Source organism: Hemiscyllium ocellatum, chromosome 19, assembly GCF_020745735.1.
Source record: "Hemiscyllium ocellatum isolate sHemOce1 chromosome 19, sHemOce1.pat.X.cur, whole genome shotgun sequence".
NCBI lineage: Eukaryota > Metazoa > Chordata > Chondrichthyes > Orectolobiformes > Hemiscylliidae > Hemiscyllium > Hemiscyllium ocellatum.
The window spans coordinates 4,397,150-4,422,180 of record NC_083419.1 but is presented as its reverse complement, the minus strand read 5'-3'; the positions used below and the strand labels follow the sequence as shown (position 1 = coordinate 4,422,180).

General features: G+C 43.6%; 1 protein-coding gene across 8 annotated transcripts in view; it reads left to right on the top strand.

The window, feature by feature from the left end:
* mybpc1 (myosin binding protein C1) overlaps nt 1-25,031 on the top strand; it is a 154,027-nt gene that overhangs the window by 65,228 nt on the left and 63,768 nt on the right. For 6 of the 8 annotated variants that reach the window (XM_060839609.1, XM_060839608.1, XM_060839607.1 and 3 more), the window contains 8 exons: nt 4,667-4,708; nt 5,623-5,727; nt 6,736-6,884; nt 13,199-13,316; nt 15,869-15,917; nt 19,489-19,503; nt 20,992-21,051; nt 22,358-22,524. In XM_060839609.1, the coding sequence (XP_060695592.1) occupies nt 4,667-4,708; nt 5,623-5,727; nt 6,736-6,884; nt 13,199-13,316; nt 15,869-15,917; nt 19,489-19,503; nt 20,992-21,051; nt 22,358-22,524 (705 nt within the window). The remainder of the gene's footprint in view (nt 1-4,666; nt 4,709-5,622; nt 5,728-6,735; nt 6,885-13,198; nt 13,317-15,868; nt 15,918-19,488; nt 19,504-20,991; nt 21,052-22,357; nt 22,525-25,031) is intronic. The other 2 variants (XM_060839610.1, XM_060839605.1) reach the window with 2 other exon arrangements.

Below are 25,031 nucleotides of genomic sequence, written 5' to 3'. Positions count from 1 at the left end.
TAGAGATCCAGGTAATGTCCTGGCGACCTGGGTTCGACTCCTGTCTCAGCAGATGGTAGAATTTGAATTTAATAAAAGTCACGAAGATGGAAGTATTGACAATTGTTGGAAAAATCCCATCTGGATCACTAATGCACTTTAGGGAAGGAAACTGCCATCCTTACCTGGCCTGGCCTACATGTGACTCTTAACTGCCCGCTGCGTATTTAGGGATGGGCAATTAGTTCAGGTTCAGCCCGGGTCACCCACATCCCATGAATAAATAAACGGTTCAATGACTGGATGAGCTAGATGGGCTGAGTGTCCTCGGTGACCCACAAGCCACTCTGTGGGAAGGTCCATTTCCAAATGTAAGAACTGATGGGTGTGTGCTGATACTGGATGAATATCTGCTCTGGTGTTCTGAGATTGCTGGCATTGGTATCATTGGGGTGTCACTTTATAACTGCTGTATACAGAGAGAAAAAGACAAGTAACATTTCGACCCCATTGAGAATCTCTTTGATGCTGCCACTTGTTCCCTGTTACAAATGAAATAAAAGTTTGTATTTATATAGCACCTTTTGTAACCACTGGATATCTCAAAGTGATTTACCATTAATGAAACATACTTGTAGTGGCAGTCATTGTTGTAACAGAGATGGTCAGTGGGAGGGAGTGGGAGCCAATCTGTGCATAGCAACTCCCTCCAACAGATCTCAGACATCTGTTTTTGATTGACGCTGGGGGTGAATATTGGCCAGGTCACTGGGCTATGTGTTCCTGCTCGTCTTCAAAATAGTTCCATGGGCTCCTCCCCCATCCACCTGAGAGTAGAGGCAGGGCCTCAGTGTAATATCTCTCCGAAAGGTGACACCTCTCTCAACACTGAGCAGCAGTCAGTGACCTGTATGGTCAGGCCCTGGAGTGAGCTGTCATACTCCGAGGGAGTGCGTTATTCACTGAGCCAAAGCTGACAACTTGCTCTTTCTCCTCTGGTGTATCTGTCTCTTTTGTTACTTCATGCTCAGGGCATGGCCATTATTAGCAAGGCTGGCATTTATTGGTCATCCCTAGTTGCCCTGAATTCTCTGGAGCAGTGCCTTGCTAAGCCAGTTCAGAGGGCAAGTAAGAATCAACAATGATGACATCACATGGGATTACATATGGCACAAGAAGAGGCCATTTGGCCCAGCTGGTCTATGCTACTTCTTCCTCAACTCAGCCCATCCCCACCTTTCCTCATTTGAGTCTGCCATATAATTCTCTACCCCTTCTCCTTCATATACCTGTCTAATTACCATTTAAATACATTGATAGTATTTATGACAAATATCCCTGTGGGTGGGAGTTCCATATTCTCACCTGTCTTTGGGTGAATATGTTTCTGCTGAATTCCCTGTTGGATTTCTTCGTGATGGCCTTTAGTTAACCCTCCTCCCCACAAAGGGTACTATTCTCTCTGCATCCAGAGCATCAAAACCTTCCATCATGTAAAAGACCCCTGTTAGATCAGCCCTCTGTTAGATCAGGTGAAAGTTAGCAATGCAGGTGCTGGAGATTAGAGTCAAGAGTGTGGTGCTGGAAAAGCACAGCAGGTCAGGCAACATCCAAGGAGCAGGAAAATCAATGTTTCGGGCATAAGCCCCTTCATCATTTTGCCCAAAATGTTGATTTTCCTAGATTAGATCACTCCTTCATTAGACCACCCCTCCATTAGATGATTCCTCCGTTAAATAATCCCTATGTTAGATCACCCCTCTGGTGGACACCTCTCTGGTAGATCACTCCTCTGTTAGATCACCGTCCATTAGATCATCCCTCCATTAGATCACCCCTTCATTAGATCATCCCTCCATAAGATCACCCCTCCATTAGGTCACCCTCCATTAGATCACCCTGTGATATATCACCCCCCTGATAGATCACCCTCCATTAGATCACCCTGTGATATATCACCCCCCTGATAGATCACCCTCCATTATATCATCCCTCCATTAAATAACCCCTACATTAGATCATCCCTCCATAAGTTCACCCCTCCATAAGATCACCCCCTGGTAGATCACCCTCCATTAGATCACCCCTCCATTAAATAACCCCTACGTTAGATCATCCCTCCAATACATCATCCCTCTGGTAGATCAACCCTATGTTAGATCACCCCTCCGTTAGATCACCTCTCGGCCTCGTTTTTCCAGGAAAAGAGAGCCTCTGCCTGTCAAACCTTACCTGATGCATAAACCCACCTATTTCTGGTATCGTCACGGTAACTCCTCCCTGCTCCCTCTCTGTAGCTCTATGTCTTTTTAATAATCTGGCTGTTTAACAAATGGGTGAGGATTGTTTTCAGAAAGCTTTGTTGTTTCAACAATCCAACATCTACATCAAGAACTTGTTGAAAAAGCTCAGCAAGTTTGGCAGCATGCCTGGAGACAGAAATCAGAATAAACATTTCAGGTTTGGTGCATAGATAACATCCCCCCAACTTAATTTTGAAGAGGACTGGTCTCCTGGCCAATATTTGTCCCTCAAAGAACATTATTGACACCTAGCGTTCTGAGGAGGAGTGCTCTGAGATTCAAAGTGTTGGCCCTGTGTCTTTTTCCACATTCATGGCCAGACCTGCTGAGCTTCTCCAGCAGTCTCTGCTTTGTTTTCTCATTATTCATTATTAAATGCAGATTCTCTGGCCTTTATCTCGTGGCTGGTTCTTGGGATCTTGCTGTGCACAAATTGACTGCACCATGTAAACTACAACAGTGGAGGCAGTGTGAAATAATTAGGTTGTTGTGAAATGCTTTGGGCTAAAGTGAGGAAATCAAAGCTGCTCTACAAATGCAAGCCTGTTTTTGTCAATAAACAATTAGTGATAATTAGTAAGCATGCAACACATTCCCAATTTTCTTGATTGTTATTTTGAGATATGAGTATCATTGTCACGGTTAGCATTTATTTCCTACTGTTGGTTCCCCAGAGGTCTTTGTGGAGTGTTAATACCTTGATAAGTTTGTTCAACCCAACAAGAGAGTGCGTAAAAGTCAGTAACGCATTCAGTCTCATTCCTAATATGTTAACAACTAGAAGAAAGCTTTCTGTAGCTGAGAACTGAATTGGAGCTGGGCTGTCTGTGTCTACTATAGATTGTGTCAGTATCTGTCAGGTTCCAAAAACAAAGAGAAATTCAGAGTGCAGTGTAAATGAGACACTGCCCCCTCTCAACCCAGGGACGTGGGCAGCGTGATGGCTCAGTGGTTAGCACTGCTGCCTCACAGTGAGAGGGACCTGGGTTCAATTCTACCCTGGGAGTACTATCTATGTGGGGTTTGCATGTTCTCCGTGTGTCTGTGTGGATTTGATCTGGCTTCCACCCATAGTCCAAAGACGTGCAGGTTAGGTAGATTGACCATGCTTAATTGCCCATAGTGTCCAGGGATAAGTTAGCTAGCTGGATTAGCCATGGGAATTATGGGGATAGGGTGTGTCTGGGTGGGATGCTCTTCAGAGGATTGGTACAGACAGACTTAATGGGCCGAATGGCCTGTAGGGCTTCAATGGCAACCAGTTCCTGCAGAGAGGACAAAACAGGCAAGAAATTGAGGGTGGAAATAAAGATGTCTTATTATTTGCTTACTAGGTTCTGTCTGGTTCTGAAGTAAATATTTTGTTTTGAATATTTTAATCAACTCATTCAGCGACCTCTGGTGCAAATCGGACTTGAACCTGGGCCTCCTAGCTGAGAGGCAGGGACACTACCATTGCGTCAAAAGGGCCCCTAGACCACCATTTGTAACCAGGCTCTATTGGCATATTGTGACACACCTCTGGAGCAGGTGAGACTTGAACCTAGGCCCTCTGGCTCAGAGGTGAGGACACTACCACTGTCCCACAGTTCATACTGCCAGAAAGAAAATTATTCCCTTCCACATAGGGGTTGCCAACTTTCTGGGTTTGGCTGGGAATCTTGAGAATTTAAAGATTAATTGCTGGGAAAACAAAACTGCAAATGTGTTGCTGGTCAAAGCACAGCAGGTTAGGCAGCATCTCAGGAATAGAGAATTCGACGTTTCGAGCATAAGCCCTTCATGCTCGAAACGTCGAATTCTCTATTCCTGAGATGCTGCCTAACCTGCTGTGCTTTGACCAGCAACACATTTGCAGCTGTGATCTCCAGCATCTGCAGACCTCATTTTTTATTCGGAAAACAAAACTCACAATTTTAAAAAAAACTTGTATATTGTTTATACTTTTTTGGGCACTTTCTTTCATCAATTATGAAGCAAGTGGATGGTTAAACAAATGGATGATAATGGAATAGTGTAGGTGAGATGGGCTTCAGATTGGTTTCACAAGTCAGCGCAACATCATGGGCCAAAGGGCCTATCTTGGGATGTAATGTTCTATGTTCCATGTCCTATATTCAAATCAGAGAAAACGGTGTGATAAGGGGAAGCTGAAGCAAACACAGAAAATTCTGGAAGAAGTTACCAAGGGGCGATGTTTGCTTTGCTCTCCCAATGGGGAGATGGATGGGACATCCCAAAGAGCCAACTGAATGGGCATGTGATGAAACCTGCAGGATCATGTCCAACCCAGAGTTAGCAAGCATTCATCTAACCCATGTGAATGTTGGAATTTCCTGTGTAACTCCAATCCTCGCTTTGACCATTCCCTGTTTTCAAAACAGATGAAAAGCCTTCCGATGCCGCACTGGCCAGGAAAGACTCGGGTATGTCTGCTTCTGAACTACTTGACACGGCACCTTCACTGCATTGTCAATGAACACATCGATGTATTCAAACTTTCTCAGTTATTTGATTCCCACCATTTCCTGTCCCTGAGCAGTGATATTGCTGTTGATGGAGGAAGGACAAACGTGGTAGAAGGGCTGCGAGTTGTGCTGGTGCTGACAGAGTCCCTCACAGTAAGACCTGGAACCCTGTCTGGGCAGGTGGAGAAGGTTTAGGTTAGGGTAAAGTTTCCGCGGTCCCACGCTACCATTGGTGAGTTTAACCTGAGAGGCCACACACCATGGGAGAGGGACAAGGCTGAGAAAATGGCGACTGTGGAGAAGATTGATGACGGCACGGGAGGGAGTTGTCCGTTGCTGTGTTGGAGTACAGGATCCCAGATTTCCAGTTCCTGACCCTATTTGGGATCCTGACCTCCAGTTTGTGAAGCCCTTAGCCACAGCCCCCTGCCAATCCTTCCACCATCTCTCTTCCTGAAACATTTGGCAACATGCCGTGAAGTGACAAACAAACAAATTGTATAACCTCGATGAAGAATCCCTTGCTTTGTTTTTGGGATAACCGAATGCATCGATATCTGTGTTGACAATTGCTGTATGATTGGTGTCGTGTGAACATCCAACATCTCATTCAGGGTGCTATAACATAACATGATATGGTCCTTTTTCAAACTCATTCCCTTCAACCACAATCCCATAAGTGTCACAGTCCATAACCAACATTACCCTGAATGCAACAACTTGAAATCATGTCCTATCCTAAAGCTAACCTGTGTTTAACACCACGGTTTAAGGAGTTCAGAGTGAAGGAAACAGGCAGGACTATCTCTGAACTGAGTCCGTGAACAAAATTCTGATCTGTGCCTTTTGGTTTTGTTTTCCTGGATGGACAGTGTGGTCCTGTGGAGAAGCAGCTACTGAGGAACTTGCTAAACTTGACGATTCTACACGGTCAACCCTCTTCATTGAGAAACCTCAGAATGGGACCGTCACCGTCGGTGAGTTTCTGAGATCTCAGGTTTTCAATCAGTAGTAAATAACTCTGGGAGAGGAATCGTGTGCCACAATGGAATCGACAGAGAGAGACGCTGTCCAAAAGCAGACATTGTTTGGCTCTTACCAGATGTTGTGTTCTTGTCATTTGTTGCAGTTACTTTATTAACCCTTTCAGCACTGTTCTGGGTATCCAAATTGTATGCTGTTCAACTGCCAAAGCCCTAGTAACACAATCCCTGAGCTTATCCAATTTTTTTCATCAAATTTCTGCATTTTTCTACTGAATGAGCAGCATGTTGAATACTTGACTTTTACTGTGATCAGTTACAATGTTAATTGTCCTGCAATTTCTCTCATGCCCTCAGATTTGCCCCATATCCCTAAATATCGTTATCTGCCAAAAATCTATCAATCTCTCTCTGTCTGGAAAATTCCAGGTAACCTCCCCACCCCAGCATCCAGAGCCTTAAAAGGGAGAAAATTCTGGATTTCCCTTTGTGTGAAAATAATGCTTCCTTAATTTCAGTCCTTAGATGGTTTGGCTCTCATGTTATGATTAGCCCTTCCTGTTCCTTGTTTGCCCTTGCCCTAATGAATCATCGATAGCAGCACTGTCTTTAATTCTTTGCCCAAGTGTCAAATACTAGCATGAGTCTAAGTAGCGAGATTATGTATAAATATGTTGAAGGGTGTCACCGTGAAAGTTGCCTCTCCCTTTATCAGAATCCATTCGTTGAACATAAACCAGGGGCAAGGATTCCTGGCCAATTGTCCCCTCTGTAACACAGTTGCCATTGAAATCCCCCATAAACACAGACATTCAGTGCGATCATCAAACTGAGCTTAGAATGGAATGTTCTTTGTTGTCGGTGCTCAGCTGTTCACGGTGCTAATGAGTTCAGATGTTGAAGAGCACGTCATTGCCAATGAACTACTGACTTATACTACCATGGAGAAAGGTGGTTTTCCAAGCTTGCCTTTTTAATCATGCTGCTAATGCCCTTTTAAAGGTGAGGACATCACTTTTGTGGCAAAAATTGAAGCCAAGGACCTTTTGCGTAAGCCGAATTGCAAGTGGTTCAAGGGGAAATGGCTGGATCTTGCGAGCAAAGCAGGGAAGCACTTGCAGCTGAAGGAATCCTTTGACAGAATCACCAGGGTAAGCAACATCTACTCTTCTGCTAGCTTTTTTTTGTTAACCTCTCATCAAGCTCTTGCTTCCTGGTTCCAACTAGTGGAGCAAATGATCTAAAAGCACTGACCTGGAACTGCCAAAGGTACACTTCAGGTTTTGGTGTCTCTCATTGGATGGCAGGTGCTCCAGCTTGGTCAGTCGTGATGCGGGAGCAAGTCCCACTGCAGAGTCATAGAGAGGGTGGACAGTGAGAGTTTTTTTCCTCAGATGGTGATGGCTAGCACAAGTGGACAGAGCTTTAATTGAAGGGTGATAGATACAGGACAGATGTCAGAGGTAGTTTCTTTACTCAGAGAGTAGTAGGGGCATGGAACACGCTGCCTGCAACAGTAGTACACTCACCAACTTTAAGGGCATTTAAATGGATAGACATTTGGATGAAAATGGAATAGTGTAGATTAGATGGGCTTCAATTGGTTTCACAGGTTGGCACAATATCGAGGGCCGAAGGGCCTGTACTGCGCTGTAATATTCTATGTTCTGCATACAGCACGGAAACAGACCTTTCTGTCCAACTCGTATACGCCAACCAGATATCCTAACTTAACATAGTCCCATTTGCCAGCACTTGGCCCATATTCCTCCAAACCCTTCCTATTCATGTTCCATTCAGATGCCTTTTAAATGCTGTAATTGTACCAGTCTCCCCCATTCCTCTGGCAGCTCATTCCATACACAGCTTCAAAGTCTAGGCTGATATTACCAATATACACCAGGGGATTACTGGAGAAGTGGGGGTACTGTCCTTAATTGAGCTGTTAAACCAAGGCTCTCTCTATTTCTCTTTTACTCCATCTTCCCATACCTTCACCCCTATCTTCCACATACCTCATAGCCTTGACTTGGTTATGTTTGTTTCCTTTGCACTGAGAAAGCACAGCAGGTCAGGCAGCATCCACGGAGCAGGAGAATCGACGTTTCGGGCATGAGCCCTTCTTCAGGATTCTTGCTCCTTGGATGCTGCCTGACCTGCTGCGCTTTTCCAGCAACACATTTTCAGCTCTGATCTGCAGTCCTCACTTTTTCCTTTGCACTGAGTAGAGAGGGCAGATTCACTCCCATTGCACACTTTAGTTTACACCCTTTTCATGCCACTTTTTCTTATTTCTGAATAATTAACACCATCTTTGTCTTTTGCACTGGCTCCCTATACCAGCTGTTCCCTTCACCCCTCCTCCCCATTTGTCAGCAGTATTAAAGAACCTATTTTCAAACCTCTTTCAAATTCTGAAGAAGGGTCATACCAGACCCAAAAGTGTTAACTCTGTTTCTCTCTCCCAGATGCTGCCAGACGTGCTGAGTTTCTCCAGCTGGTTTGTTTCAGTTTTCCAGCATCCACTGTATTTTGCCAACAGTCTCCCTGTCCCCTTATTGGTGGCCTTAAAAGGTTCCATTATTTTGATGAAAGACAGGAGTGTGCTCTATAATGTCATCATCACTCTACAGTTCATAAGATAGAGTCATAGAGATGTACAGCATAGACACAGACCACTTTATCAAATTTGTCCATCTCAATCAGATATTCAAAATTAATCTAGTCCCATTTGCCAGCAATTGGCCCATATCCGTCTAAACTCTTCCTATTCATACACCCATCCAGGTGCTTTTTAAATGTTGTAATTGTACCAGCCTCCACTACTTCCTCTGGCAGCTCATTCCATACACACACCACCCTCTGCAGGAAAAAGTTGCCCCTTAGGTCCCTTTTAAACTTTCCCCTCTCACCCTAAACCTCTGTCCTCTAGTTCGGGATTCCCCCACTTCAGGGAAAAGACCTTGTCAATTTACCCTATCCAAGCCCCTCATGATTTTATAAACCTCTATTAAGCCACCCCCCTCCGACGCTCCAGGAAAACTGCCCGAGTGTATTCAGCATCTCCCTTTAGCTCAAACCCTCCAACCCTGGCGACATCCTTGTAAATGTTTTCCAAATCCGTTCAAGTTTCACAACATACTTCCTACAGCAAGGAGACCAGAATTGAATGCAGTGTTCCAAAAGTGGCCTAACCAATGTCCTGTATAGCAGCAACATGACCTCCCAACTCCTATACTCAATGCACCAACCAAAGCATACCAAATTGTGCATTAACTGATGGTCATGTTTTGCAACAGCTGCTTCACATTCAAAAAATCCTTCCTGGGTAGAAGCATACCTCAGGATGTGGCACACAGCACTTTGTAAGCACAAGCCCCTCTTTAGTGGAAAGGATTCTGGCAACAATTGGTTAATTGAGTTCTAATTAAACTGGGTGTGGGAGTGAACATTTCAGGTTCAGAGACCTGACGTCGTATTTCCTTCCAGAGGGAGGCTGAGCTTCAACCTGAACACAGTTTTAAAATGTCTCTCTCTATCTCTCATTCAGCAACTTGTGGGGGGTCACTGCATGTTTTCCAAACCTAATTCCCTTAAAATGAAAGTCTTGCTCAGCCGTTTCAAAGGGTGGTTATGAGTCGATTGCATTGCAAGTCTGAAGTTGGGTTGGGAAGATGGCTGCAGTGTGGGCTGGGATCTGTGGAGGGCAGGTGATTGTAGAGGGGAGACAGATGGGGAGAGGGGAGACAGATGGGGAGAGGGCCCACAGCTCCTGGACCCCCGCCCCGCGCCACTCCCCCCTCTCAAGTGTTGAGATTTCCTTGGCCCCATTACCCTTCAAATCCCTGGCTTCTGGACCCTCAGTCTGTCAACATCACTCCCCCCATGGCTCCCATCCTCACTGAAACCCCCAGTTTGAAACCTCGCACGTGCTCAGTTATGTATCTGATGTCACATGTAATGTCGATGTGATTCGTCAAGCATATTTTATGTAAACCCCTGCTGACTGTGTCTGGTCCTTCACTGTTTTCCAAGTGCTCAGCTACTGAATCTTTTATAATAACAGTAGCATCCTCCCCTTATCGAGGTCAGGCTGTCTGGTGTATAACTCCCAGCTCTCTCTCTCCGCCTCACTTTTTAAGTAGAAGGGTTACCATCGTGGAGGGTTAACCGACCCTCCAGGATCTCCAAGGGGATTGTGCAACTTGACTTTCAGATTGCAGAGTGCCTGGGTTTGTTGTGCACATAGGTGAACATGAGGTGCTGTCATAAAACTTCACTGAAATCTCCCCTGCGTTATAAGCCACACCTCAACGTTACATTTCTGGAGCTAGATGTCATGGTGTGATGGTGGCAGATTATCAGAATACACCAGCTGGAGAGGATCGATCAGAGCATCCTGCCTACCCTTAACCACCTCCCCACCCCTCTCCTCTCGCAATCTGCCACCAATTGTCGGCATGGTAACTGATGTGATCCAGCAATGATGTTCATCGTCCTGCTCTCTCCGAGGATGGTCCATCTGTGTTGTGGCAATGATGGCCTTTATCTCAGAGCCTTTGCTGGGCCTTCAGTAGCACCTGACCGTGCTGGTTTTCTGACCAAGCCATCTGCAGCAAGATTCCCAGGGAACCTCCTGAGATGGAAAAGGAAAGGGAAAGTCGCCATAGTCCCAAAGAACCATCATGGCCGATCACTCTTTCTTAGCTCATTGGGCACGGCAAGTAAGATGCGTGATTGGATGACTCACTCCTTCTCTCCCTCCAATGGAATTTGACTGGAATCTAAACGGGATGGACCATATTCTGCCAAAGTTCTAGATCCTGTACTTCCATCTCATTCTACCCTCACACCCCAACCTCTTCCCCCCAGCCAAGCCTGGCACTCATAATGTAACCAAGTGGGTGGGTGAGTGCCAGGGAATAATGAGACTATGTCACCTCAGTGACGGCCAAAGTGAAATTGTAGATCATCTTCCAGTCTGGTCCATGCAGTTGCCTCAAGCCCTGTGGGAATCCAAGGATTCTAATTGTGTTTCATACTTGTACAGCACAGTATTCAAGAGGTCGTACCTTTAGCTATTTACAGCACTTCTCTATTTTCCAAATAATCTCCAGCCTGGCTCATGTTGTTGTGTATTATTCTCAGCTGTTGATGTGACAGACCATAAAAGGGCCTTGGGAATTATTTTACCAAGGGACAAATTGCAGACATACTGCACTATTTATAAATGAGCTCTGGTTCTGGTATCATTGACCAGTTCCTTTCCACGCACATTGTAAAATATGTTCCCATTTTCATCTTGTAAACGCTATTCTTTTTTAAACAAAATCTTGATTTGTTTCACCAAACCTACTCACTGGTTAAATCTTTCAACATAGGAGCAGAGACGTGCCTTTCAGTCATACCAGCCTGTTTCACCATTCAGTTCAATAACTTAACTCCACACCAGTCTCATCTCCTTGAGTTCTTATAGCACAGAGAAAGACCCTTCGGCCCATTGTTCCTATGCCAGTCATCAATCACCATTTGGATCCATTTTCCAGCATGTGGCCCAATGCTGTGTGCTGTGATGCTTCAAGTGATTGTCTCTATACTTCTTCCTTGTCTGAGGGTTTCTGCCTCAGTATTACCTTCCTGAAGCCTTTCTACTTCAGTAATCTGCTCCAATGATTTCGCCAATTTTCCCTTAAAAGGTGCAATGACCTCTGTTAGGGTCACTGTTTCCTAGGTTATTTTTTACCCTGACATCACATATTGAGCCTGTCTCATTACATGTTACCAGACCCAAGACAGCCAGACCCCTAGTTGGACTCACAACATATTGTCCCAGGAAACTGTCTTGAATACTTTCTATAAATTCTTCATCATGCCTACCTTCACCAATCTAACTATCTCAATCTCCATGAAGATTAAAGCCTCCCCATGATTAATGTATAACATTTATTACAGGTCCTCACTATCCCCTGGTTTAATCTCAGTTCCACTGTATTGACATTGTTAGAGGGACCTATAGAAAGCTCCCACCAGCATCTCTCTCCCTCTTTATTTCTTACCTCCACCATCTGGATTCTATACCTTCCAATCCACAATCATTTCTAGCGATTGTACTGATTCCATCCTGTAGTGACAAAGTTACCCCACCTTCCTTTCCTTCCTGCTAGCCTGCCTTTCAAAATGTCACAAGCTCCTGAATATTTAGTTCCCATCTTTGATCTCATCATAACTATGTTTGTGTAATAGCGATAAGATCATACCCGTTAATGAGTATTTGAGCTGTTAGTTTATTTATTTTGTTTTCAATACCACATACATTCGGTGAAGAGCCATTAAATTTTTTTTTTAGAATTAGAATCCCTACAGTGTGGAAACAGGCCCTTCAGCCCAACAAGTCCAAACCGACCCCCTGAAGAGTAGCCCATCCAGATCCATTCCTCTATATTTACCCCTGAATAATGCATCTAACCTACACATCTCTGAACACTATAGGCAATTTAGCATGGCTGTCTTATAAACTATTTATTCACCACTGACCCTAATGACTGCTGCTTTTCTACGTTTGTCACTCTCCCTTTCCCACTCTGGGTACTGTTACCATTATAGTTGTTATGATGGGATTCAAACCTGGATTAACAGTCAAGAGTGTGGTGCCGGAAAAGCACAGCAGGTCAGGCAACATCTGAGGAACAGAAGAGTCGATGTTTTGGGCAAAAGCCCTTCACCGTTCCTGATGAAGGGCTCGAAATGTCGATTCACCTGCTCCTCGGACACTGCCTGACCTGCTGTGCTTTTCCAGTAACACACTCTCAACTTTAATCTCCAGCATCTGCAATCCTCACCTTTGCCTCTATGGATTAACAGATCAGTGCTAATACCACCAGACCTTTGCCTCCCTATCAATGTTTTGGGGACATGAGTTCAAGTTCCACTGTGATGAAATTTGAACTCAGTGCAAAATCTGCACTTAGAAGCTAGTGTAATGGTGCCCATTGTTGCAAAAACCCATCTGGTTCACTAATACTCTTTAGGAAAGGAAACTGCCATCTTTATCTGGTCTAGCCTACATGTGACTCCAGACCCACAATGTGGTTGACTCTTCCCTGCCCGCTGGGTAATTAGGGATGGGCAATAAATGCTGGCCTAGCCAGCATCACCTATATCCCATGAATGAGTTAAGAAAACTTTCCCTCCCAGTTTAAATGGTAACCATCCCACCTCTAAACAATGTTGATGTATCTCTAACTAAAACATACATTCAAAGAAATTGTAAAAACTATAATTTTCAGTATCCTTATGATTTTGATCTTCCAAATTTCTACATGGCACAGAACAATTCTAAAGAGTTCACAACCCAGAGTCTTGAGTCCCTCATTTACCATGGAGCTGGACATAGTTCCTGGAAAACTCTGCTGTCATTTCTCATAAGTCACTCTCATCGTTTGAAATATTTCTTTTGTTTTTGCAGATTCACACCTTTGAGATGCACATTATCAAAGCGAAGGAGAATTATGCTGGAAACTATCGCTGTGAAGTGACCTGGAAAGACAAATTTGACAGCTGTACCTTTGACTTGGAAGTAATAGGTGAGAGGTTTCTGTTTACTCCTGAGTTTTCAGTAGTTTTTATGTTTAAATTATCTCAGGCATCAATATATTCAGAGTGCAAAGACATCTTTTTTGACACATGAGAGGTTTTCAAAGAGGCATTATTTTTAAAGATGATGCAGTGTGATGTCAACAGCGTGGGTTCAATTCTCACACCAGCTGAGATTACCATGAAGAACTTCCCTTCTCAACCTCTCCCCTCGCCTGAGTTGTGGTGACCCTCAGGTTAAACCACCCCCAGTCATCTCTCTGTAATGAAGCAGTGGCCTGTAGTTCGGTAGGACTCTGGTGTCTTTACCTTCCAAGCTATATCAGCTCAAAGGATTGCAGATGCTTATCCGTTGGTGAGTGACAATCTAGCACAGAGCTGTCCACACACCTTTATACTGTTTCAAAAACTAGTTCAGCTGAGGGGTCACTGCCCACAGAGCTGTCTCCACCGTCTCCCCCAGGGATTAATGGTGAATTGTTTTCTTCAGACAGGGGCTATGGGCATTGCTGGGCGGGCCAGTATTTATCGCCCATCCGTAGTTTCCCTTGGATACAACTGAATGACTTGCTCAGTCATTTCAGAGAGTGGTTAAGAGTCAACCCATATTGCTGTGGGTCTGGAGTCACATGTAGGCCAGATCAGGTAAAGATGGCAGATTTTCTTCCCTAAAGGACATTAGTGAACCAGATGTTTTCAATTTAACAACAATTGGCAATGGTTTCATCATGAGATTTTTAATTCCAGATTTTAAAAAATCTAACCTCAAGTTCTATCAATTGCTGTGTTAGGATTCAGACCCCAGTCCCCAGAAAGTTACCTGGGTCTCTGAATTAATGGGAGAAAGTGAGGACTGCAGATGCTGGAGATCAGAGTTGTGAATGTGTTGCTGGGAAAGCACAGCAGGTCAGGCAGCATCCGAGGGGCAGGAGAGTCAATGCTTCTGGCGTAATGCCCTTCATCAGGAATGTGTCAACTCTCCTGCTCCTCAGACACTGCCTGACCTGCTGTGCTTTTCCAGAGCCACACTTTCCATCTAATACATTATATGGAAACAAGGATGAACTGAAGCATATTTAGATATGCCTCATCATTTAAATTATGCAAAAACAGAACGAGTATAAGCTGTTTAGCCAATAACATGGTTTCTCCTTGGGTTATAGAGTCATTGAATCATACACCACAGAAACAGATCCTTCAATTTCAACCAGTCCATGCCGACCAAATCTCCCAAACTAAATTAATCCAACTTGCCTGCATTTGGCCGATATCCCTCTAAACCTTTCCTACTTACATATCTGAAAAATGGGTTTTAAATGTTGTACCTGTACCGGTTTGGCAGTTCATTCAATACACAAACCACCCTGTGTGAAACAGTTGGCCCTCAGGACCCTCTTAAATCTTTCTCCTTCTGCCTTCAAAATATATCCCCGAGTTTTGAACACCTGACCCTAGAGGAAAAATACCCTTATCTTTTCCCCCTCATGAAACCTCTGCAGGAACACCCACCAACCTCCTAAATTCCAGTGAGTAAAGTTCCAGTCTATTCACCCTATTTTCATAACCCTCCCTTCCTGGCAACAAGCTGGTAAATCTTTTCTGAACCCTCTATTCGTTCTGTATCAGCGTGACCAGAACTGTGCACAGTAGTCCATAGATGGCTTTACCAACACTCTCTTCAACCACAATATGATGTTCCAACTCCGATACTCAATGGTCTGAGCAATGAAGACAACCATGCCAAATGCCTTCTTCACTAACCTGTCAAGAGATTTTCAATGATCTATGTATTTGAATCCTGAGGTCTCTCTGTTGGTCAACACTCCTCAGGTCCTACTATCAAGTGTATAAATCCTGCCCTGGTTTGCCTTACCAAAATGTAACACCTCACATTTATCGAAACTAAATTCCATCTGCCACTCCTTTCCCTATTGTTCACTTGATCAAAATCCCTTCATAATCTTAGATAATGGTGTGGCACGGTGGCTCAGTGGTTAGCACTGCTGCCTCACAGCACCAGAGACCTGGGTTCAATTCCCACCTCAGGCAACTTCTGTGTGGAGTTTGCACATTCTCCCTGTGTCTGTGTGGGTTTCCTCCGGGTGCTCCGGTTTCCTCCCACAGTCCAAAGATGTGCAGTTTAGGTGAATTGGCCATGCTAAATTGCCTATAGTGTTAGTTGAAGGGGTAAATGTAGGGGAATGGGTGGGGTTACTCTTCGGAGGGCCGGTGTGGACTTGTTGGGCTGAAGGGCCTGTTTCCACACTGTAAATAATCTAATCTAATAACCTTCCTCATTGTCAACTACACCACCAATTTTGGTGTCATCCACAAGCTCATTTACCATACTTCCCATGTTCTCATCCAAATCATTTATATAAAAGACAAACGACATTCAGAACAGAGAAATCACATGGTTGTTGAGATGAGGTTATGTTAAGGTCCCTGTGCAAATGCACAGGCAGAAGCTGGAGTATTGTAAATACATTCATTTACAAAATCCCTGTGACTTTTTAATGTCTGGTTTGAATTCTCTTTGCAGAGGCCCCAGAGGTTCAGCAGATTGATATCCGTTCTGCCTTTAAACGCAGGTAACTACAGTCCAACCTCAGTATCACTGCTCCTTACTCGTTAACATATGTTCACAGCACATATCTGTCTGCAGCAATGCATCAAGGAAACTCTTTGGACCCATTTTATTTGTTTTCCAATTTGAGACACTCCCTCTTCTTGCCCCATATCTAAGCAATATTTTTTCTGTCCTTTTCTGAGATTTTTAAAAAAATTAACACCCATGGGATGTGGGTGTCACTAGCCAGGACAACATTTATTGCCCATCCCTAACTACCCAGAGTGTAGTGAAGGATCAGCCCCATTGCTGTGGGTCTGGAGTCACATGTAGGCCAGACCAGGTCAGGACAGCAGTTTCACTCCCTAAAGAGCATGAGTGAACCAGGTGGGTATTTTCCTGACAACCATTTTGTGGTTACAATTCCAAACTTTTAACGATTCATATTCCATCATCAGCCATGGTGGGATTTGAACCCTGGTCCCCAGATCATTAACTGGGTCTCTGAATTAATAGTTTAGTTATAATGTCATCACCTCCCCTCAAATACCCAGCACAGAAAGATGCCACATAACCCAGCTTGCTCTGGGCTGGCTTTTCTGCTCAACAAAAGCCCTCTCCCATTTCATCTCACTCTATCAATAGCCATTGTGTTTCTCCCACAAAATTTTATCCACCTTTTACTTAACGCACCTGTACCAAATGCCTCCACCAATTCGACAAGCCCCATATACAGTATCTTTTATCAAGTATTTCACCAATACCCCTTTGAAAATTCTGACTCAATCTGTTTCCATTCCTCTTTCTGGTTGTGGGTTCCATATCACAACCACTCACCGTGTTTAAAACAAAATCTGCTCATATTAAAGCAAAGTGCTGAGCAGGTCTTAAAATATAATCTGAAAACGCTGAAGAAACTCCGCAGTTGTGTGGAGAGAGAAACAGAGTTTGTGTTTGCAGTCCTGCATGACACAGATTCACGTTAATTCTGTTTCTCCCTTCACAGACGCTGCTGAATTTCTCCAGCATTTTCTGTTTTCGTTTTGGCTCATGTCACCTCTGGTTCTTCTGCAATGCATCATCAACCTTTAGTTCCCGATCAGCACTAAACTCTCACCTTCTTTACAACGTCATCTATAGACATTGCTGTACTTTCAGTTTTGTGAGTGAACAGAGCCTCCACAGAAGTCACTGCAGGTTCTAACCAAAATTATACGTTGTGTTTCGGTGTGAATTATTTTAAGAGAGTTGTTAACTGGAGACTGTAAAGGCAAAACTAACCTGTGGTTTCTGAGTCTGGTAAATTTTGTCTTGTGATAGACTGGCACAGATGGTAAGTGAACAGGTTGTTGAGCATTATTGAGGTAAACAAGTTTCTGTGCTGAAGCTTCTTCACATCATATCCAAAAACAAAATGGAGAAATGACAACAGTTCCTTGTCCTGGATCTTGTACCAACACTTTGGAACAGAAAGAAACCACCCAACCCCTCAGGCCTGATCTATCAGATCCTAGTTGATCTGGAGCTCAACTCCACTTCGCCACCTTTGTTCCGTTTGGTTCCAGAGGAGTTTGGAAGGATAGGCATTGCTGCCCCTTGGTTGGGAAATCTAGAACATGGGGCCATTGCCTCAGAATAAGAATCATTCATTTGAGTGAGGAGACCGTCCTTTCCTCAGAGAGTTCTGAACATTTGGAAATCTCTGCTCCAGAGGGTTGTCAGCACTCTTAGTTAAGGATATTCAGCATTGAATTGGAGAGATTTTTGTTCTTTCAGGGAATCAAGTAACATGGGGAGCAGGTGGAACAGTGGAGTTGAGAATTGTATTGAATGTAGAAGCATGCCTGAGGGGGGGCAGATGGCCTACTCTTGCTCTTGATTCTTATGTTCTTATCCATCGATACCAAACAATCTATCAACATCAATCCACAGAGAACAAGCTTCAAGGGAGAGAGTTTTACATTTATCCTGACTCCCTTTTTTATTCCTGATTGGCTCTGGCTTCAACTTTGAAGAATCAGTCCTTGATGATCATCTGGAAACCATCTAAGAGGATGGAGTCAATGATGAAAACGTCATAGTGCTGGGACTGTCCCAATAACTGTACCTCAAGAGGTGACTATGGCTTTTTTGGGTTAAATCCGTCTCCAAGAGCAGCAATGGTCATTGCAGGAGGCATGGAGTTAACAATTTGACTCAGAATCACTTCGATAATTGTTTCAAAAAGTGAATTCGATTCAGCTAGAAATGCAATCTCACAGTTATGGGACAAACCAACAGGCCTGGAAGCGATGGCTTTCTAGAACGTAACATTAAGTGGTAGGCACTCAAACCAAGAGCTGAAGAAATATCTGAAGAAGCACAATGTCAGGGAAAAGATGTCCCGGAACCTCAAAATACAAAGAGAAGCAAAATTCAAGCTTGTCATGTGATGGTACAGAATCATGTGTTTTCTTAAGGTCAAAATGGGTTTGGAAATAATTCAGACAACCTTAATCCTTAGATGTACCAATGTGAATTTCTCATGTCCAGACTGAGAAGAACATCCAGAAACTGCCATGTTGGTGTGAATGTATTTTAATTATAGTTATATCTTGGGGTCCCATGCAGTATTTCAATATATCCAGGCCTCACTGGCCTATCAGTCACAAAGCTGCTCTGATACTTTGGAAAAGGACTAACATGACGGTCTAGGAAATAGAACTCAGACATTCCTGGTGGGCAGCTGAACAACAATGCAGAATAATGTATGAAAGATCAAGTGAAAGCTAAATGAGGAATCCTTTCCCATCAGTGAAACCATAAGTCATGAGGAAGTGTCTACCTCTTCCAACAAGAGGCAACCGAGTTCACGACAACAACTTGGAGCAAGATAGACACTGTCAATAGAAAGCATTTGGAAGGAGATTCATTGGTCATCTTAGGGTGGGAGGGGGGAGGGGGCAATTTTTATTATAGGATGGATTTTGGTTTCCATGAAAATCATAGCAATCCCAGAAAAATTTGTGACACAGAAAGAGGCAATTCCACCCATCATACCCAAGACATGAAGAGCTGACCAAACGAATCCCATCTTCCTGCATCTAATTCTAATAATTTGCCAACAACTGAATTTAAGCTGACCGTCCATGAAGACTTCAGTTATCCATTCCACTTCTTTTTAAACCATGGTATCACATTGAGGCAGGATTGAAAAATGATAGTCAAGACCTTGGTCATTTCTTTGTTTTCTTGTTTCAACCATTTGCTTCAAATAGAAAAGCAGAAAGTGCTGGAGAAACTTAACAGGTCTGGCAGCATCTATGGAGAGAGAAACAGAGTTAATGTTTTGAGCGCAGTGACTCGTCTTTGGGACTTATTTCACCTAGGCCTAAATGGATGCCAACCACAATAAAATTTCCTCTCTTATAATGTTTATTTCATCCGGTATTTGTGTTGATTTCTGGTTGGTTGATGGGTTGACAATGCTAGCCCAGTCCAGTTGCCTGTTGGCATTTAATAGCCTTTGACTAACACTATTTCTTTCCTAGCCCTACACAAACTCCAAGTTCAACTCTAAGATGTTCATTATTATGTCTTTTTTTCAATCATAGGACTGCACCAGTAAGGTAAGGAGCTCCTTCATCATTCTATGTTATGGTGCCAGTGGAGAAGGAGAGATACTCCTTAACCTTCTTATTATCTTTGCCTGGAACGCATGAAAGAGACCTACGTATATTTCACGTGTAATCTTCAGTTTACTTAACAATTCCACCAGCATCTTGTGTCTTGCCATTCCCTGGATTGGTGGTAAAAGGGACTGTGTGTTCAAAATGCACTCCCCTCTGCTGTGTAACTGAATGAAATCTTAGCTGCACTGTGTCAAGATTAACCTGAAATTGCCAGTTGCTATCTTGGGCAGAAGTCAAATCATCTCGACTCTTGAATCTTGAAATGACAAGGTTCTCCTAGCTTCCTTGGTCACTCAGGAATGGTAGACGAGACTTCAAAGCACATTGTTCTGTGCACATTTCTGAATGCAAATCTTCATTTGTCAGTAAGCAGTTGATTCACTAATCTTACTAATTTATGAAAAAGAAGTTTAATCACCATAAAGTCTGGACTCTAAGTGATTCTCCTGCACTCATTTGGCAAAAACCACTCTTGTGCATTATTGTGGAAGTCTTAAAAAAAGAGGTATAACTTATACACCAGAATTTATGGTAAATATTGGGTAAATGCCACATAGAGCCATTGTCTCTTAGGGTCATTTATCCTGTTACACCAATTAACACATGAGACACAGCAAGTTGCTGTGTCCAGTTTGCTGACTGATTGCTTTCAGGTAATTCTTGCTGAGACCCCTCTGTCGTTGAGGGTGCCAGGTCTTTGAATTAATGAAAGATCATTTATGATCATCAATGAGAATGTCTTGAATTTCTGTGGGTGGTCTGCACATGGGCATCATAACAGTGCACCCAAGTGGTTCATGAGTTTACACTTTGACCTGGGTGATCAGCAAACACCTTCTCAATTCACAGATATTCAACACCATTCATTGGTGGAGCCCATCACAGCTCCAGAAACAAGTAGCCCCTCAAAACAGGTTTGAAAAGAATCCACAAATGTCAAAGAAATGGCCATGAACCACGAGGTGGTGTACGATTATGATGTTCCCAATGTCTGTAAATGCGCATGCCATGTTAATTCTCCAAACTTGACTGGGCACAGCATCTGGGAGGAGTGCTCAGAGATCTTTGTGTTTAACTTTTGGAAAGTTATCTACAAAATACCCAAGAGATGAAGACCATCTTTGGAAGAATGTGAGAGCTGGGCATTAGCAATGCTCTGAATTTAGAATTACATTCAATTTGCATCATAAATTGTCTGCATCTTTGTCTTTGCATTTTGTGACTTCTTCCTTGTGTGAAATTGAAGAGGTGAGGTGGTCATCCTAATTTTTTGAAAATCTGCCATTCCTTTTCGTTTTAGAACCTGTGGAGGTGGGAGGAGACGGAGCAGATGGAAATCACCTTGACTTTTTGTTCTTTTCTATGATTTTTTTAAACTTGATTCCAAAAAAAGTATTTAACGCACTTTTCTTTCTCTGTTAAAAGCGGAGGTGATGGTCAGGATGATGCGGGAGAGCTCGATTTCAGCGGATTGCTAAAACACCGGTAAGATACCTCAGGGTTTGACAGTAAACTCGGCTACTTGGTTGTTGCCTTAACCTGTTGGAATTGTCTCTTGGAGAATGCTTTGAAGAGGTGGAAGGAACTGTGGGCTGATTTGGATGATCAGACAGCCCCCTCCCCTTTGAAATAAAGACCCACATTCCATTTGCCCTCCCTATTACCCTCTGAAAGCGGAAGCTAGCTTTTTCTGCCTAAGAGTTCATGTGACCTGTATACTTGACTACAGTCATATAGTAACGAGCACCTTATTATGAGAGAGAAGAGCCTCCTACATTGAGACTTACTTGTGGTCAGCTCTTTCCCAACAATGACTCTTAGACCAGCACAGGGAGCAGGATTGGAACTAGCAACAACCACAAGCCACCAGGCAACAGAATGTAACAGGAATCATCACAAAAGGTGGCCAAAGTGGGTGGCATGATAGCTCAGTGGTTAGCATCGCTGCCTCACAGCACCTGGGTTCGATTCCACTCTCAGGTGGCTGTCTGTGTGGAGTTTGCACATTCTCCCTGTGTCTGCATGGATTTCCTCCCAAAGTCCAAAGCTGTGCAGGTTAGGGTGGATTGGCCATGCTAAATTGCCCCATAGTGTCCAGAGATGTGCAGGCTAGATGGGTTACAGGGATAGAGTATGGGGGTGTGTCTGGGTGGGATCTCTTCAGAGGGTCAGTGTTGACTCGATGGGATGAATGGCTTGCTTCCACACTGTAGGGATTTTAGATTAGATTACTTACAGTGTGGAAGCAGGTCCTTCGGCCCAACCAGTCCACACCGACTCTCCGAAGAGCAACCCACCCAGACCCATCCCCTTACATTTACTCCTTCACCTGACACTACGGGCAATTTAGCATGGCCAATTCACCTAACCTGCACATTTTTGGACTGTGGGAGGAAACCGAAGCACCCGGAGGAAACCCATGCAGACACGGGGAGAATGTGCAAACTCCACACAGAGAGTTGCCCAAAGCGAGAATTGAATCCGGGTCTCTGGTGCTGTGAGGCAGCAGTGCTAACCACCGTAATTGATCGAGAGAGCAGGATTTAACGAGTAGCTTAGAGACATTGAAGACCACAGAGGTTTAGGGAGGGGATTCTAAACCCCTGCCTCAGGCAGCTGACTGTGCACTCACTGATGTTGGAGTGATGATGATTAGATAGCGCTGTGAGGTTAGATTGGAGGAATATGGAGACCTTAGCCAATCTTAACAGCTGGGGAGAGTTACAGACACAGCGAGGGAATGTCGACCCCGGGACTGAACCCAATGTTCTGACATTGTTTTTGTGAACAGGGAGATGAAGGAAGAGAGCACGGAGCCTGAAGTTGACGTTTGGGAGCTGCTGAAAAATGCTCAGCCGCACGAGTATGAAAAGATAGCTTTTGAATATGGCATCACTGACCTCAGGGGCCTGCTGAGGCGCTTGAAGAGGATAAAGAGGGAAGAAAAAAAGAGTGCAGGCAAGTACCTTCCCAGCTCCGAGTCTCTGTACAGCCTGTACATTCCCTCAATGTCACTGCGAATCAATCAGAGAATGACAGAATGCAAAACAATGCCATTAGACCCATCGTGAAAAAGCTATCCAATTTCACACCTCACCCCAAGAAAAAACTCAATACAGTTTACTTTTCAATTCTCAATCCACTCTGTGTGAAAGTTACTATTGAATCTGCTGCCCCTGCAGCGTGTTGAAGCTTGTAACATTGTGTTGCATAAAAAACAACATTTCCCATTTCCTGTACTTCAGACAACCATGTTATAAACTTGTGTCCCTCTGGTTACTGATCTTACGGCAGTCTTAACAGTTTCTGTTTATTTATTCCATTGAAACCCCTTTTCAGATCTCCAATAAGTCTTCGCTTAACCACTATAGTATTATCAAAATTACTGAAAAGTTATATCAGTTCACAAAGTTAAAAATCACACAACACCAGTCCAACAAGTTTATTTGGAAGCACTAGCTTTCGGAGCGACGCTTCTTCGTCAGGTGGTTGTGAAGCAAGATCATAAGACACAGAATTTATATCAAAAGGTTACAGTGTCACGCAGGTGAAATGATACATTCAAAAAATCTAGAGTAAGTCTTTCATCTTTGAGAGTGAGTTTGTTAGTTTCGGTTTATTAATATGTAAATCCCAGAACTTCTTTAAAGTCACATTCTCAAGATAGCTTAAGATTCAATAACAAAAGGTGTCATCTCAGCTCAGACAATGCATTAAAGGTATGAGGCTAAAGTTTGTCTGTATCCCAATCTTGAGCCAGACTGGTTCTGTTTCTAAAGTGGAATTCACACAATATTACATGGATTGACTGCCTGGAGGTTATGTATTATTTATGTATTATGGTATACAGACAGACTTTAACCTCCCACCTTAAATGCATTGTCTGAGCTGAGGTGGCACCTTTTGTTATAAAACCTGAAGTTATCTTGAGAATGTGACTTAAAGGATGTTCTGGGATTTAAATATTAATGAACCGAAACTAACAAACCCATTCTCAAAGATGAAAGACTTACTTTAGGTTTTTCTAATATATCATTTCAGCTGAATGACACTGTGACCTTATGCTATACATTCTGTGTCTTATGATCCTGCCTCATAACCACCTGATGAAGAAGCTGTGCTCCGAAAGCTAGTGCCTCCAAATAAACCTGTTGGACTATAACCTGATGTTGGGTGATTTTTAACACTATCCACCCCAGTCCAACACCAGCTGCTCCAAATCATAATTTCTCCCCATATCCCTTCAACCCATTACCAATCAAAAATCTGCCTAACTCCTCCTTAAATTTACTCACTGTCCCAGTATCCACTGCACTTTGGGGTAGCAAATTCCACAGATTCACAACCCTTTGGCAGAAGGAGTTTCTCCTCAATTCTGTTTTAAATTTGCTACCCCTTATCCTAAGACTATAACCTCTCACCCTAGAACACCCCACAAGAGGAAGCATCTATTCCATATCTATTTAATCTACACCTTTTATCATCTTGAATACCTCATTTTGATCTTCCCTCATTCTTCAAACTTCCAGAGAGTATAGACCCAAACTGTTCAATCTTTCTTCGTATACAAACCCCTCATCTCTGGGACAGAGAGAGGCCATTCAGCCCCATGTGTTCATGCTGACTCTCCAGAGGATTGATATACCTCATGCTGTTCACTCACCCCCTCCCTGTAACGCTGGGCCTTATTGTTTTTCAAACAACAACCAAAACAAAACTCTAATGAACTTACTATTAGCACATTCTCAGGCAGCAAATTGCAAACTAATCATTTACTGCAGGAAACCGGTCTCCCTTTTATTTTGTTCATTTGTGGGATGTTGGTGTCACTGGCCAGAGGGCAATTAAATGGCAATCACATTGTCTAAAGGGCATTAGTGAATCAGATGGTCATCATTAGACTCTTAATTCTGGATTGTTATTGAACCACCTGCCATGTTGGGATTTGAACCCAAACCCCTCGAACATTAGTTGGGCCTCTGGATTAATAGTCGAATGATGATATCACTCAGCCATCCCTTCCCTTCTGCTCATGCTTCCATTGCCTTCTTTTCTGCCAGTTAACTTAAATCTGCCTCCACCCGCACCCCATTCACAATCCTTCCTCTATTCCGAACATATTCTCCCTGTCCAGATCCCTCCTGGTCATTCACACCTTGTTCAAATTTCCTCCCAACCTTCTCAAAGTTCCAATTTCTCCAATCTCCATAACTGAAGTTACTTATTCAGGTGAGTCTTTTCTGCAGCCTCTCTATTGGTTCTTACAGTGTGAGTAGATGCAATCAGGAGCCCTGAAGAGTGGCTACGTTAGGGTCTGACGGGGATCTTCTGTCCAGGGCCAGCCACCTAGACATGCATGGGGAGCAGCACTGAGGCCTACGATGAGGCCTATGATCCTTGTCTTTGATGAGGCCTGTGATGAGGCCTTTGATCCCTGTCTCTGGCCCTAGAGGCAAGACTGTGGT